This window comes from Nematostella vectensis, chromosome 4, assembly GCF_932526225.1.
Source record: "Nematostella vectensis chromosome 4, jaNemVect1.1, whole genome shotgun sequence".
NCBI lineage: Eukaryota > Metazoa > Cnidaria > Anthozoa > Actiniaria > Edwardsiidae > Nematostella > Nematostella vectensis.
In genome coordinates this window covers 5,167,595-5,183,277 of record NC_064037.1, presented here as the reverse complement: position 1 = coordinate 5,183,277, position 15,683 = coordinate 5,167,595, and the positions used below count along the sequence as shown (strand labels likewise).

The 15,683-nt window shown below is 38.5% G+C and overlaps 2 protein-coding genes across 2 annotated transcripts; both read right to left on the bottom strand.

Moving 5' to 3' along the window:
* Window positions 1–1,015: 1,015 nt before the first annotated feature.
* LOC116618572 lies at window positions 1,016–5,891 on the bottom strand. The gene has a single exon (XM_032382450.2). The coding sequence runs from the start codon at window positions 3,555–3,557 to the stop codon at window positions 2,730–2,732; it is 828 nt and encodes a 275-aa protein (XP_032238341.2). The 5' UTR covers window positions 3,558–5,891; the 3' UTR covers window positions 1,016–2,729.
* A 121-nt stretch (window positions 5,892–6,012) lies between these two features.
* On the bottom strand, window positions 6,013–15,387 carry LOC5512939 (serine/threonine-protein kinase MAK). Its single transcript, XM_001633160.3, has 11 exons — window positions 14,815–15,387; window positions 14,594–14,648; window positions 13,621–13,742; window positions 13,145–13,357; window positions 12,097–12,268; window positions 11,919–11,978; window positions 11,037–11,459; window positions 9,111–9,151; window positions 8,622–8,893; window positions 8,046–8,175; window positions 6,013–7,027 (listed from the first exon to the last, which is right to left on the bottom strand). Exons 1-11 carry the CDS (start codon window positions 14,913–14,915, stop codon window positions 7,006–7,008), a joined length of 1,611 nt encoding a protein of 536 aa, XP_001633210.2. The 5' UTR covers window positions 14,916–15,387; the 3' UTR covers window positions 6,013–7,005.
* Window positions 15,388–15,683: the final 296 nt, after the last annotated feature.

Genomic DNA, 15,683 nt, shown 5'->3' with positions numbered 1-15,683 from the left:
AAAATTGTTAATTTTAATTTAAAAAAACTGTAGTAAAAATTTAACCGTGCTCGCATGCTCGCCCCTTTATCATGGCTTCTTCGCCTGCGTTGAATGCAGCAAATCGTCTATGTTAACACTGTTAACAATGTTGACGTATTTCCTCCCGCAAACCCTAATTATATAAAAGAAAAAAGGAATTTCGATAATTGACTAGAAACCAAGAAGGACCAGGACTACCGCGGTGCCGTGTGAGTGAACGATGGAATGGAATGTCTGGCTCAAATCAGCAGTTGTTGTTGGGGAAAGTCAAGGGCGTTGGGAACAGAGGTTGTTTGGTAACTTGATTTAGAAATGATAAACAACGAAACTCCTCTCTGATTTAGTCGAATTGTGCCTTGTTTTTTGACGGTCAAGTTACGTTGCGTAATCCAAGCTACTACCCCGTGGCGCGCGAATAGTCCCCGACGCGATATACGAAACGTGCCCGACCTAAGTGTCGTCAGAGGGGAGTTTCGTTGTTTGTCATTTCTAAATCAATTTACCAAACAGCCTCTGTTCCCAACGCCCTTGGAGAGGTGTGATAGATAGATAGATAGGTTTATTAAAAAACTTTGCAACCCGAAGGTTGAATTACGTTATGCTACAATAGTCAAATACTTAAAAATTCTAAAAATCTAAATATGAATCTAAAATTACAGGCTTGATCAAATCTATACTGCGTTGATTTAAATATCTAGTCGTAAAATTTAGTGGAGGCAATGAACATTAAAAAACTTTTTGCAAAACGTTGCGTGTTGGCTTTGATGGCAAAGACCCGCCTCTCCCTAATATTAATTCTAGAGTTCTGCTGAGGGAGCAGCCTATGTAGTTTGTGGTTTGGACTGGCCATGACTTCGCTAAAGAGTTTGTTTGTTGCGACCTCACGTCTTTCATGTAGTGTTGTGATATTAGAGACAAGTAATGCCTGTGCATAAGAGTCGTCTGGAAATATTATTCTAAGCGCACGCTTCTGACATGACTCCAAATCTGCTGCTAAGTACTTGGTCAAACTATTATGAAATAGCGCGCATGCGTACTCTGTACATGGTCTAATGCAAGTTAGATAAAATAGAATGAGCTCCTTTGGTTTTACGTGTGCGCGCTTAAGCTGGCGTAGAAAGTAAAGACGCTTATTTACCTTTTTGATAACTTCATCTACGTGGGCGTTCCACTTAAGGTCACTCGAAAAGGTTACGCCTAAGATCTTAGCTTGTGAAACGCATTCCAGCTCAGTATTGTTAACCATTATTGGGTCGAATACGGGCGGAGATCGCGCAAAGGAGATTCGGAGCTCTTTGCATTTAGCTTCGTTTAACTCGAACTTATCTGAGGCTACCTGATTGCCTAAGTCGTCCACCAGATGTTGTAGATTGCTGCTGGTCTGGCCCTTGTGGATTGCTTCTGTGATGGTGGTATCGTCTACATATTTCCACAAATCCACCTCAGTAATGGATAAGTCATTTATCATTATCGTGAACAGCCACGGACCCAGCTTCGTTCCTTGTGGGACACCAGATGGGATGGTGCCCCACTCTGAATAACAATCTTGGCAGAGTTGGACGCGCTGTCTCCGTGACGTGAGGAAGTCAACGATCCAGACTGTTATAGTACTAGGTAGGTCGTACGTCATCAGCTTTCGCACAAGGATGTGATGATCTATCAGATCAAAGGCCTTGCGGAAATCAAACAGGATGGTCCTGGCTGTCGCCCCGTTTCCGTCCGTCGCACTTAGCCAAGAATGATGCATGCTAATAAGCGCGTGAGTCGTGTTCGACCCCGGTACAGTCCCGAACTGATTTACATCGACCTTTTTCAGGACGGCAGGCTTGAGGTGCTGCTCGACTACGTAATCTTCTGCGAGCTTAGACAGCACAGGCGTCAGAGAAATTGGCCGGAGATGTTTGTTTACGTCAAGGACGTCACACAGCTGTGACTGGTTGGAGTTTAGCACCTAGTCCCCAGCATCAACTGGACCGCTCTGCCATAGTTCCCCCACACTCTCGAGTGGCGAGAAGCATGTGTGGCGCTAAATTTAGGGTCATTTTGTGTACGTATCCTAGAGGCCAAATATAGACCATTGTTCCAGGGTACGTCTGCCTCTAATTTAAGAATTTAAGAAATGAAATTCGCTACTTTAATTAACTGAAAATCCCATTTTCAAAACTGGTTTCCCGACTCTTATCATCATCGTCTGAAGTCAAGTTTATAGATTTGGCGTTGTTAAATTTTGATAATCTTCTATTATTCAGGATGAGTTTCGTGCGGTCATTAGATCATGATGTTATCGTGGATTCGCAATAACTTTTCACACCTGTTTATGAAAACAGAGAGTTTTTAGAAGAAGAAATAACTTTGAACTATATTCATCTTTTTCTGCGAAAAATAGGACATGTTTACGGGCAACAAAACAATATTCACCCTTGCTTTGTTAATAGAAAATACGCAAACATATATATATTTTCTTCTGAAGACCCCTTTCCTCTAGACCCCGAGGCTAGACTCGTTTTCATAATCAGCCCATCTTGAAGAAGTTTCTGTCTTAGACATGACAAGTTCACTGATCGCCGTCACTTAGTTGTTCATTCAGATAAAATGTATTGAAATGGTTAGGCACATAGACAGGTTGTTACTCGCCACCCCTTGGTGAAAAAGAAAACGGTCGCTTGGTTTTTAAAGTCGATTATAGCAGTTTCATAATGAATCACCGTTCACCACATCATACACAGTTCTTCCATGGTTTGTCTCAGTAACATATCCCGTATAATATCTGCTGCGTGAATAAGGTTTTCATCCAGAAGTGCGCACACTGCATTACGTCGTCTACTTTCGTCGCATTTCAAAAACGACATTAATTCCTCGTGGATTTCCTGTGGTTCGATTTCGTGTCTATTAGAGTGAATTTCTGTCTCAATGACAACATCAGTTTCTGACAAATCATCGACTGTATTCGGAGCTGGGGGCTCTGATCCCTCGAAAGTGATTTGCAATGATGCTGCCGAGAACTTCTTCGAATATCTTTTTTCTGAGGGACGTCTCATATGCGATACTTTATGTATGTCATCACTTCTTTTCCGGTTTTTAGCAATACGGACATTTTGTTTCTCTTCATACAGGTTGTTGTTAATCGGTGGCAGTACGGTGTATGCCTTGGGAAAGGCGATCGGCCCCTTTTCAACATGTTTAACGGGAACTTCAGCTTTTCTGTTTTTATCGGCTTCCCTCGTCTCTCTGAAATCGTGTTGAGAAAAGTCGTCAGGTGCCCGTGTTGTCGACGGCGCAGCGCGAGGGTTCGATTCTTGGCGGCGGTTTGCTTTCAGTACTAGCTCGTGTAGAGCTGGTTCGTCGCCAGTCTCTGTCCCTAGCCGCCTTCGCCCGGGATTTGTGAGCTGCTGGATCGTGTTATCGATTGGAGGGAGAGTTAAACGAGCAGAGCTCAGCTTGAAACCAGAAATTCTCCCATGCGTCGATTCCGAGTTGGTTGCACGAGAAGCAGTTAAGTAATTGCTCTGGCGTTTAGATGTGCTCTCCATGACCATGTTTTAAAAACATGACATGCTCTATAAAGAAAAGAAAAGAAAAGTTGCTAATGTTTTTCTACCCGAAAACAGGTGTTTGTTTACAAAAAATACTGCCAAACTTAATGTCATTATGTAGCTTTGTGTATAACACATATAGCTCGAAAGCATGTTCTTTTACCTTTTATCACTTCATGTGTTTAAATAAATGTTTCCTCAATGTCTGTACATCAGCTACTACTTACTCCCAGTAGATAGCCGAACAATATGCTAATATTTAAGCTTTATACAAAAGAAAGGCCTTGCTCAAATTGTCCTTAAAAACATCTCTTGTGAGAACTTCCGTTTAGTCCCATAACTAAATTGCTGCGGCGAATATTTTTCGCGGCAACACTTTAAAACATCGACAAGAAAAAAGCGCATGTGATCGAGTGTTGGGCTTCCCCTGGTGAGACGAAGTGACTTGCCCACTGGGTGTGCTGCATTTTTATTGGCGGTAGAAAATTAAAATAGAGGACAGTAGTCGAAAATAAAAAAGGGGTGTGAATATTAAAAATAATAGCCTACCTTTAGACTATTCTATGGTGCGCTCTATAAAACAGTTGTTTATAACAAATTAAATACACATTTCGATCTAGCGTTATAAAATTTTAGTCTTACCTTTAGATGATATTGGAGGTTGTTACACTCTTTAAGAACACGTCACGTTTGAAGTTAACTTGAAATTTTATTTGTTTCCAGAGAGGTATTAATACATTATTATGTGGCATGTTCCTCGCTCCAAGGCTCATGCATGCGCTTTCTATTCCCTAATTTTCCTTATATGGATTTCAAAATGCGTCACGGAGTGTATTAAGGTACTAGTGACAATAGTTCGCGACAATTGTGCTCGTTTTCTGACAATATAACACAATTTTCAAAGAAAATGGAAACGAAAATACAAAAAATCCGAAATACATTATTTCGGATGGTCTTTTTAGCACCTTTCGTTTGTCAATTTCCTTAAAAGAATTTTATTAGAATTCCCTTAATTATCCACCTAAATAGGAATACAAAAAGAGTATCCTGAAGCAAGAAACGCGCTCTGCGCATGACTGGGCACCTACCTACAAGGTGCCCAGGTGGGGTACGCAAAGAGGGACCATTAGAAAAGTAAAGGGGGGTAAGGGGGGCTTCGATCGTCCATGTCTTTTTTCTCTTGCCTCCAAGAAGACCCAAGACGTGCAAGAGCCTCTTTTCATCGTTGTATGCATGTTTTTTTTTCTGTCTGGTTTGGGCTGCATGCACCCGGATCTGTGAACCAGGATTGTTGTTTACCAGACCTCAGGTTCTGTTTTTGAACCTAAACTTTTATTTTGTTTTCAAAAGTGATCTACAGTCCCGTTCAAAAGCTATTTCTGGGTTACCTGTGGTCAAACTGCGAAAGTCGAAGGAAAGAGAATTAGTTGAAGAAAAAATGGAATGATCGATAATTTAAATCTCTTAAGCTCCAAAAAGTTTTGTACTTTATGTCGCGTCTTGGTTGTTGTGATCTAGCAATAAAGTTACTGATCGTAAAGAAGAAAATCATGAAATTTGCGACATCCTTTTGTCTAATCGCTAGATATGTTAATAAAATAGAAAAAAATAAGATGCCACTCAAAGAGACTGGAGTAGCTCAAAGCAGTTTTTTTTTCTATGATTACCACAAAATTTGATTGAAAAATATTCTGATTTTAAACAAAATGAACGCTTATTGATTCGGTGTGCTTCCTTTCTTTGGCAGCAAAATAAAATGATATAAACATTTGTTTTGGGACCGCATGCACAGACCGCTTCTGCATAATAAATGATGCCTTCGTAAACTCTGCGGGAAAAATAGACACATTCACGTAATAACGATGCTTACAAAGTCGGGGGTTGGGGTTGTGTTCAGTAAAATACTCGCAAGTGTGCTAGTGCTTCGTGATCTGTCATGTACACGCGTTTGGAGGAGGGGGTGGGGGGGGGGGGGGGGTGGGTTGACCGTTCATGGCGTAGGCGGATACAAATTCGAAACAGCTGCTCACCCAAGCACATGACATCAATTTCCGCCAACCACAATGGCGCGTGGATTTACCTAATTGCAGTGTCCCTCACAACTCCCACTTTATAAAGATATTACAGTCACACTCAGCCTACATCGCCGCGAGGGGATTTCAATAAACTTACCATTTCATTATTATCATTAAAATACTAATAAGCGTCGAATATATTCGACAAATATGGATGCTTTAGGGGGGTAGCCACAGGAATCCCGGTAACTGCTTAACTCATAGAGAGCCAGCTAACAGGCTATTCTACTGTAAAGATCTTATGATCTGTGTTAATTGTATTGTTTTGTTCATTTCTAAAAAAAATAATTAACACAGCAAACGTGCAAAGGGGCTAGATAATATAAATGCACGTTTTTCTTGTAAGTGGCGAACCCCAAACAGAGAAGAATAAAAGTAATTTGTTGCAGTGTAATGAAAAATGTATTTTTGTCATCAAATCATTGTATTTACAGGCTGTGGTCTGGCCACAGAGAATAAAGCGAAGCAAGTGAATTACTCCCTTAAGATCTTCTCAATGGTCACAACACTGAAAGCACGACTATTTACTATCTATTTTCTACTACCTATTTACCAGTAGTGAAAAAAACGTAACATTTTAAGAATTTGAGGGCGAAACTGGGATAAAACAACAAGGATACTTTCCAATCTAAATCCCGTCTTCTAACCCAAGAAAGTAATTCATGTTTTTTTTCTATCTCTATAGCAGGATAAAACTGTGGACATATTTACACACTAGATGCGTGGATAGGCTTCTAAGAATTTACACTTTTCTCTAAAACAATTTACTAAAACATAGATTTACTAAAACAACAACAAATAAACAAGAACAGTTGACAGTTTTCCTGCCTCGGCAAACAGTAGTGAATGGAAGATTTGAAAGGTAAACTGGGACAAAAGACTTTCCGACAAAAAGTTGTAAGGGCAAACAGGAAAAAAGCATTGCCGAATGACAGAAAGGTATTATTTATCATAATGGTAAAAGGGATTGACAATAGAAAACAACAATGATTTAAAATTATTTTTCTGAAAAAATTAGAAGACTAAAACAACTTTTTCTATTAAGCTGTCTTCGGACAATTGACATTCGCTATTTGCCAGGACAACATTTATTGAATAAATATGCACCAAATGGTCTTTGATGACCAAGTTCGGTAATAACCATTTAAGTTCCGTAATAATCATTTCATTCCAGACTGACATGGTTAAACAAAAACGGTTTCAACAAAGAACGATATCGCAATAAATAACAGTATGTACAATATTTACTAATTGTGATGCCATTTATACGTTAGTTTGAGAGACATCTGCTTGTTAATCTATTTTTCTATCAAACCCTGGTGTTAAATTTTTATTATCAAATTTGTTTGTGTTATTATTGAAGCAGCCTGGACATTTCAAGTTCTTCCTCCACCATACCTGGAAATAGATTCTAATGTTAGATACATTTTGCCGTACCACAAACGAAGACTTGCCCATTGGCGGTTTTCACGATGTTGTACGCGCCCCCAGCATTTTATTTGTAGCTTGTATTGTAAAACCTAAATTTGTCTCCTTCTAGCCTCCTCCGAAGGCATCTCGAGTGTAATTTTTCAGTATTTTTATTTTCCCACTCGGTTTTCAACACACCACAGGAAGCCCGAAGCCCTTTTCCCAAATCAGTCGATACCCGGGGGAGAGGTTAGCCCCGTTCAACTCGACTTGAGATTTCATAACAGCAGCGTGTTTCGAGTGGCTTTTCCGCTATTGAGAACTTTCGTACAATAACGTCATTGTGTTGGTGTTGCTGCCGCTGTTGTTGTCGTCGTTGTTGTTGTCGTTTAAACAGCCAAACTTTGCAGATTTCGGATACGCGCGCGGATACGTCGTATTTAAAAACCCGTTAGAGGTTTTTTTAATGCCAAAAACATTTTCTTTCAGCGAAATAAAAAAAAAGCAAAGATAAGTCAAAGCCATTTTGGAGCAAATAAAAAAATGAAAGTTCTGTATATCTCCTCAGGCCTGGATAAACTAGGCGACATGTCGAGTACGACATGTAGTGTGCGACATGTAGTGTGCGACATGTAGTGTGCGACATGTCGCACAAAATTTGTAGTGTACGACATGTTTTTAGTGAAAAAAGCTACAAGTCGGGCTCGAAGCGTCGCCTAGTTTAGCCAGGCCCTAGCATACGGCATCAGTTTTGTGTGTTATTGTTTGTGGGTTATTGTTTGTGTGTTACTGTTTGTGTGTTATTGTTTGTGTGTTATTGTTTGTGTGTTATTGTTTGTGGGTTATTGTTTGTGTGTTATTATTTGTGTGTTATTGTTTGTGGGTTATTGTTTGTGTGTTATTGCTTGTGGGTCATTGTCTGTGTGTTATTGTTTGTAGGTTATTGTTTGTGGGTTATTGTTTGTGTGTTATTGTTTTGTGGGTCAGTGAGCGTTTATAGACTTACTTCGTGCTCCAATCCGTACGACCGAGCACTGCGCCATATTTGGTCGTACGGTTAGTGGCGCCGGGTGGCTGGAACATGGATCCGCTGGGCTGCTTGGTTAGCACTGGTTTCCACATGGCGCCACTTAAGCCTAGAACACAAGAGGCTCACGTGATCAATTCCAAAACAAAGCAAGACACATCACAGGGAGGTTTTCATATACGTGTATATCGTTATATTTCAAAGGCGTGATCCTTGAAAAACATATTTTTGAGGGGTCTCTATTTTGTCTCTGTCTATCTTTTTTACTCCTTCGCTATTTTTCAAACTTAGACATTTGATTGATATCAATTATTAAGCAAACGGTTTGGAATTAACCTAAAACTAGATGAACCAAGAATTTTAATGGTATTCCTTTTATTAGTATTTGAAATAATTAGAGAGATCGCGCAAATAAAGATCGCATGGGAGTGCTTTGATGGATGACTGTGTGAAAAACAGTCCTTATGAATAGACGTGGGAAACCACCTAAGCCCTTAGAGAAGTACAATTAATACGAAGCACAACCACGAGCAGGTCAAAATACCGACATCTCACCTCCCCCCACGTGGGACGGTTGCGCTCCTCCTCCATATCCAGAAGACTGGAACGAGGGGACATACGAGCCTCCTCCGCCGATGCCAAAAGACGACTTTCGCACGAAGGTATTACTGCCACCTCCACACCCTCCCCCCACGGGGACTGCTCCGTTCTGTGCTCCCCGCTGGGTAGTCTGTCCAGGGAAATAGCGCGCTTGCTTCATGTAATGCTGCTTGGCGCTGGGAGGCGTTCGTCGGGAAATACCAGAACCTTTGTAGTCCAGCTTTTCGCTGTGAAAAACATTAGAGAAGTGAAACAAGGTTTTCATTTCCCTATCTATTATTCAAAGTGAAATAATATTCTATAACTGAGAGTTTAAAACATTACAACCAAATTAAAATGGCTTTAATGTTTTCATAAACCATTTGAGTGTGTATAGCATGGAATAAACCCTAACCCTTCACGTGGTGTATTTGTGACTACTTCCCAAAATTCACTGTGACTTACTCTGAGAATGAATCGATAGCGTCGGTCCTTTTGACTGGTGGCTGAAAAAAAGCCCAAAAAATTAGTCTTGGGACAGAAATTTATTTGACCTTTAATTCTTGTTATTTTTCGTAACTAATTGCCCGAGTGTGCGTCCATAAATATCGAAATTGCATACAAGACACAACATTAGCTTACCATGGTGGATAAGGGTACTTTAATAAGGAAAAATAATCCATGTTTGAGGCAATACTCTGGAAAAGGTCACATTCACATTTAGGCTCCCACATTTCCTACCAAACAAACGACAAAAAAGCTTTCTTTTTTATTTATAATTTGCTTTTTATTCTTAATTTCTAACCTATTTTCTGTTTAGTTATAAAGTGAAAAGGTTTCGAACTTTTTTTGGCGCTTATTAATCGAATTTCTCATTAAGAGGGCAGTAGAGTAGTTGTCTATTCCTGTCATTCGTATGTACTGACTGTCGCGTTTTAAAACCGGTCTTTAGTGAAACGTGAACAAGTGTTTGTCTAGCATCTGAAGAAGCCAAAAATAAAAATAAAATAAGACTGGACAAAAAAGCAGACCCAGACTTCGAGGAAAACTCCAGGGTCCGATTTAATATTTTTTGTCTTATCTACAGACTACTAATTAAAGCGACAGAGCTGTTACGTTAAATAAGCATTGCCCCGAATCTTAGCTTGACACTTAAATACATTTTCTAGTTCGTATCATGATAATTTCTTTTATGCAAAACTACGACCAACATCAAGACATATTCTTCCTTGTCCCATTAAACGGTTTGCTATTTAATTAGGTTAAACATATGCAACACTGTTTTGGTTCTGCTAATACCAAGTTCGTGGTAAATAGGACGGCGGGTGCAATACGCTACACAATTTACTTATAAAGCTTTCAATTGAATATGCTTTAAAATCTCTGGACCACTAAAAATAATCACTTTGGGCTGAAAGATCTCTACACTGAGGAAAAAGACAGCAACGAGCAGTAGGGGATTCATTCTAAATTAATAAAGAGTTCAAAGCCAAAAGAGGATTTTCTGTTTTATTCCAGCTGTAATACAATTAGGACATTAGAAAAATTATCTACCTATATGTGCTTTGGACTCGGAATGCATCTTAAAAATGACGCATAAATGATGTTCACTTTTTTGCCATCTCAAACATATAGTTGGCTATAAATAAGGCTTTCCTGTATTTTTAAATGGTGCGATCACAAGACTTACGAGAAACCATGGGCGTGGGGTCACGTCTTCTTTGCTGTTTTGCCGAGCGACAGATGGACCTTGAGTTTTAAGGGGTCGTCGTACATTTGAAACGTTTTTAGACGACGGAGACGAGCTCCGACGGTAACTCGTAACCCAAAACATAGCGACAGAACCTTGTCCTGAGAATTCGGCGTTTTGAGATGTATTAGAAAATAACTGCGAATCACTTGTCGATAGGGCGCGATAAATAGGCGTTATGATACGTTGATTCAAGCAGGTTTTTTTGCTTATAAGTCATTCGGCGTTGCAAACTTATCCTTGAGGGACACCGCAAGAGAGCCCAAAATGAAAGTTTATGTCATCTATTAATAGTTTCCTCTAACTATAATACGTTCTGGTTATGTCTTGGGATACTTCGAAATGCAAATGCTTTGCCCGCAAAAAAAGCACTGCACAGCTGAACAAATACGGCAAAAATGAGTCCCTATCCTAGACTGCCAGAGTGCACAAGAGAGTTAAGCATCTCTGCCAACCTAAGATAGCTGGACTAGATTCAAACAAAAAACAGAGCACTCTTGCCTAGAGCACTAGAGTAACACGTAAACCATTCCTACAGATAACAGGATAGAGTACAGTATCCTTGAGAGAAGAACGTTTGCTTTTAATGGGCACTTCACACAGAGGCGAATCCACGATGTTAATAAGACATCCATGCTCACCTTTTTATGTTGACTGCTGTCAATCTCATTTAGAAGGGATTCAAACTCGTCTGTACTGTCCTTCACCCCCACCCCTGTTCCGCCACCTCCCCACCTCTTCCGACCACTGTTATAATTCTGTAGCGGGCCTTTATTAGATGCGGGCTGTGGCTTTTTCCCGCTGGTAAGTTCATTTGCAAGGTTTGCTCCAGATCTCTTGCCGCTGGGTCTATCTGTGACGGCATAACTCTGCGGTGGTTTGTTTTCTGTAGCAGTTTTTGTTGTCTGTGGTTTTGGAAGGTTTTGACCAACTTTGAAATAGGGGAAGTGAAGGGCTTGTGCCGCAGTGGGCCGTTTCTTGGGGTTCCAAAAGAGCATTTCCTGCATGAGCTGTATTGCTTCAGCACTGGCATTAGGGATAAGCGAGTGCAACGATGTTGCTTTCTGAAGAAGTAAGAAGAGAGTCAATATTTTGTTTTCGATTCTTCTTTACTGATAAAATTGCAAAATACCAAAGCATGTTTCTCGGACACAAAGGAAAATTGTTTCAGGAAAGTTAATTTTGAGGACTCCAGGAGCTCGCATTTGTCCAGACAAAGCAACTTCCGACTAGCCAACTTCTGAACAAGTTGTTTTGTCAGGTGGTAAACAAGCAACATTTCTCCTCAACTTCTTTCACATACATCTGAAATGAATCATCTTGGTTGATGTGTATTTTTTACACGGCAGGTAAATATGGTAGTCAATTTAAACATTCCAAAACATTAAATCAAGGGCATAATGGTGATTTGCTGAGGAAAGCAAGGACATGATGTTATGAAAAAGGTGTCAAACTAAGCACCCATTCATAGGTATATGCCAAAGTGCTGTATTGAGCTGTATAGTGCTATTTGTAATCCTTACTGTTTGTGGGAATTTGAAGTTCATAGCAGAAGCTAGTTTGTGTCCTTCCGGCCATTCATCCTTGAAGAAAAGAAAAGAAAATATTCTAAATGCAATACACAGTATACAATCTGCAACCGTCATTCAATACTACACTATTTAAAAATCACACCAGAGAGCTGTTATAATTGGACATTACTGGTTTTGGGGGGCCAAGCACACTGCAAACTTTGAAGATTTCATCAACTTCACTGCTCCCGGGAAACAGTGGTCTTAATGTGTATAGCTCTGCCATTATGCACCCCACTGCCCATATATCAATGGGGGAGCTGTAGTTTGTGGACCGCAGAAGGACTTCTGGGGCACGATACCTAAAAATTAGAAATTGAAAACATTAAAAATATGGGTATGTATGAGTGTATGTACAAGTCAAATTTTGGGATTTCTTAACTCATTCACCCCTTATTTTAGCAGAATTCACAAAAACAAAATAATAATAATAATAATTATAATAATAATAATAGTAATAATAATAATAATAATAATAATAATAATAATAATAATAATAATAATAATAATAATAATAATAATAATAATAATAATAATAATAATAATAATAATAATAATAATAATAATTTTGGTATCTACAGCTATTAAAATTACTGAGAAAGTGCCAAAGGACATAATTAATGCTATTGAGCATAATAGAATGCTTTGCTTTTCTAACCGACAAATCAACACAGCCAGTACAGGCTGGTTAAGGGGTCAATAGGTTGATAGGACACTAATAATATATGGAACAATTGCAGGCACTTTATTATCAAGGTGTGCAAGGCTTTTTTCCTGTAAAGAAATCAAAGAAGGGCAGAATTCAAACTGGAAGGACTGTCTTAAAAATAAAACTATTAGTAAAATTCAAAACTATTGGTATATTGGACTGCAATGAACAAATGATTTTCGGTTCTTTTAGATGTCTGATATTCTTTATTCCAGATCCCAGCACCAACTGTGTGCTCTTTCTATCTATTATAAATATTTTTAGTATTTTCAAGACCTCTTTTACAGTGTTTTATTATATGGATCTTCCAGTTGGTGCATAAAATTTGTAATTTTATGGTATTTAAACCAGCAGTACACCAGGTGAAAAATTACTCTGCCTCTCAGTATTGATTTCTTTTCTGGTTATAGACATAAATGGTTGAGAAAGAATTATGATTTTAGCATTTTAAATTAAATTAGCAACCCACCATCTTGTAGATACGTAATCTGTGTAAGGCGGCCTTGATCTTGTTTCCCTTGCCAAACCAAAGTCTGCTATCTTGACCAGTTCATGGCCAGTGCAAAGCAGGTTCTCTGGCTTCATATCTCGGTGAAAATATCCATGTTTATGGATGAATGCTAGGCCTTGTAGAATTTGATAGATAACATTTCTAATAACTGATTCTGGTAAAAGCTTATCCCTGAAAGAAAAAATGATGTCAGTGAGCTGCAATATTGCACAAAGCACATGGTTAAACTAGAATAAGAAACAAAAAAACAAATTCAAATATAATTACACTTTTGGATGACAGCAAGCAAAAAGGTATTTCTATGATTGTTTTGATTTAAATTTTTTTTTAATACTGTGCAGTCAAATGGCGTCATAAAAATAAAGTATGAAAGCCACAGTGATGATACAGTTGTAAGTAATTTTGTTCTCTGGCATATTGATATGTCGGCTTACCTATTCTTCATCATCTGATACAAGTTTTCTTTCATATATTCAAAAACAAAATAAAGGTGATCATTTTCCCGGATGACTTCTTTTAGCTTGACTATATTTGTATGACTCAATTTCCTTAGAGACTGGAATAAAAGAAATAAGTTCAGTTAGTGATGTTTATATGTCAACGTGTATTAATTATTCATTCCTTAAAATTTTAAACTTTAGATTGTTTAAACATTATAAAAAAACAGCATTATCAGCTCCTATCACCACAAGTTCTTCCATATCTATCACCTATTTTCATACTAGCGATCTCCCCCCCCCTCCACTCCCTTTAGCAAAGCGTAATTGTTCTGTTGGAAATGACCCACTTTAAGGAAGCTAAGGGGGGAGGGGTGGAGCATCTTTCGCACTCCCCCTGCCTTCGCACTCCCCCTGCCTAAGCACCGGAGGTCTGCTATCATACAATTTCTATCCGCTTACTTATTTCTTATGTATATAGTGTACTGAGTGGAGTCCTTTATTGCAAAAACCTGGTGGTTTCCTTAGGGCTATTGCCAAATGTGTCACCATTTGATGTATTAAAATGTAAAATCAATAATTTATACTGAACCAAAGCTTTATATCCAAGCACTGTTCAAAACAATGTTTAACCTTAAACGCTTCTCTTTGAAAGCATTGAAATAAAAGCCTCTTACACCTTTATAAGAACCGGATTTAAATATATTAACTCTTTCACAAACGATAAATTGCCTAAACAGCCTATACGTTGCATGCATATTTAATGTAGTACACTAATACCCCACACATACTTTCAATTAAATGATGCTTTTCAGTAAAAAAAAAACGTTTTATTTGAGACTAAATGTGTTCTCGGTGAGCTTGCCATTTTTTACACATTTTTTGTTGTCACAGAATATTTTGGATACGTTATTGCGTGGAGTTAACGATTAACTCAAAGCTACATACTGTAGGTTTGTAATTAGCGCACCTTGACTTCTCTAAGATTAATACACTCATCCCACGAAAAGTACTTCTTCTTCATCCTGATAAAAAGAAAAATGACAAAGTGAATAATCTTAATAAGATAGGAAGGTTGCTTTTAAAGCAATGGAACACAACAACATAACAGACAAATTCAACGTTGAGCATTGTAGAAATACTTACGCTAAGGGTTTTCAAGCAAAGTTTTCGAGTTTTAGGCTTACTTACTTCTTTATAGCAACGGTTTCTCCGGTCTGTATGTTTTTCGCAAGTTCTACAGAACCGTACGTTCCGTCTCCTAGTTGCTTTATAGATTGATATCGTTTCATGGTGTTAAACACAGCTCTTGATTCTTCTTCTAGTTGGCGACGATTGAAGATACTGAAGTAAACAACTTGATGAAATAATCCTCCCGTTTTTCCTTACTCAAATAGCATAATATCGTCTATACTGTATCTCATGAACACTGCAGAGTTCTGTTTTCTCCAATTTCAACAACTAGCACTTGTACTTCTTCGGTTAATATAAAGAAAACGACTTCTTCTAAATAAACAACCGTTCCGCCATTGCTGGCTACACAGTCGTTTTGGAGCCCAACTTTCGTAAAGCGATGTTCAGCACAAGTTGAGTTCCAAATTCTGCAGTGAAATACGTATAGGTGTTGCTTGATGACTAAACATTAATCTCCAGTTATGAATTACCTCGAATGTTTTGTGTAAATCGCCAATAAATAAAGAGAAAATCTTGCTTTACGGATTCTAATTATTTTCGTTCGTCCGCGCATAATTTCTCCCATGATGCATTGAAGAGTTTGCCTGTTGCTAGGTAACAAGCTTTAGTGTTGTTTTTGTGGAGTTTAGAGACACAATACAGGTGGTCATGACGTCATTTGAGCGTAAGATAGGTCTTTAGATAGTGAGATTTTAATTTTGGGTATCACTCTATCATATAAAAAGAAAATTTACAAGTGAAAGATAAAAGCTTTTTATTAGGCGAGGATTCTACTCAGTATCCCCCAGACAACATTCCTTTTCTTTTTTTCTAAATTCAAAGTTCTCTTAGCTTGTGCGAAAAGTAAACTTTTGGAACGATAAAAA

Bases quoted from the DNA above. Each gene is read 5' to 3' on its own strand.
- LOC116618572 (XM_032382450.2), bottom strand. From the start codon at position 3,557: ATGGTCATGGAGAGCACATCTAAACGCCAGAGCAATTACTTAACTGCT.
- LOC5512939 (XM_001633160.3), bottom strand. From the start codon at position 14,915: ATGAAACGATATCAATCTATAAAGCAACTAGGAGACGGAACGTACGGT. The intron at 9,152-11,036 runs GTGAGCATGGAT...GCTTTTTTTCAG, and splicing joins ACAGCAGTCAACATAAAAAG to CCACCAGTCAAAAGGACCGA. The intron at 8,176-8,621 runs GTGAGATGTCGG...CTTGTGTTCTAG, and splicing joins ACCGTCCCACGTGGGGGGAG to GCTTAAGTGGCGCCATGTGG.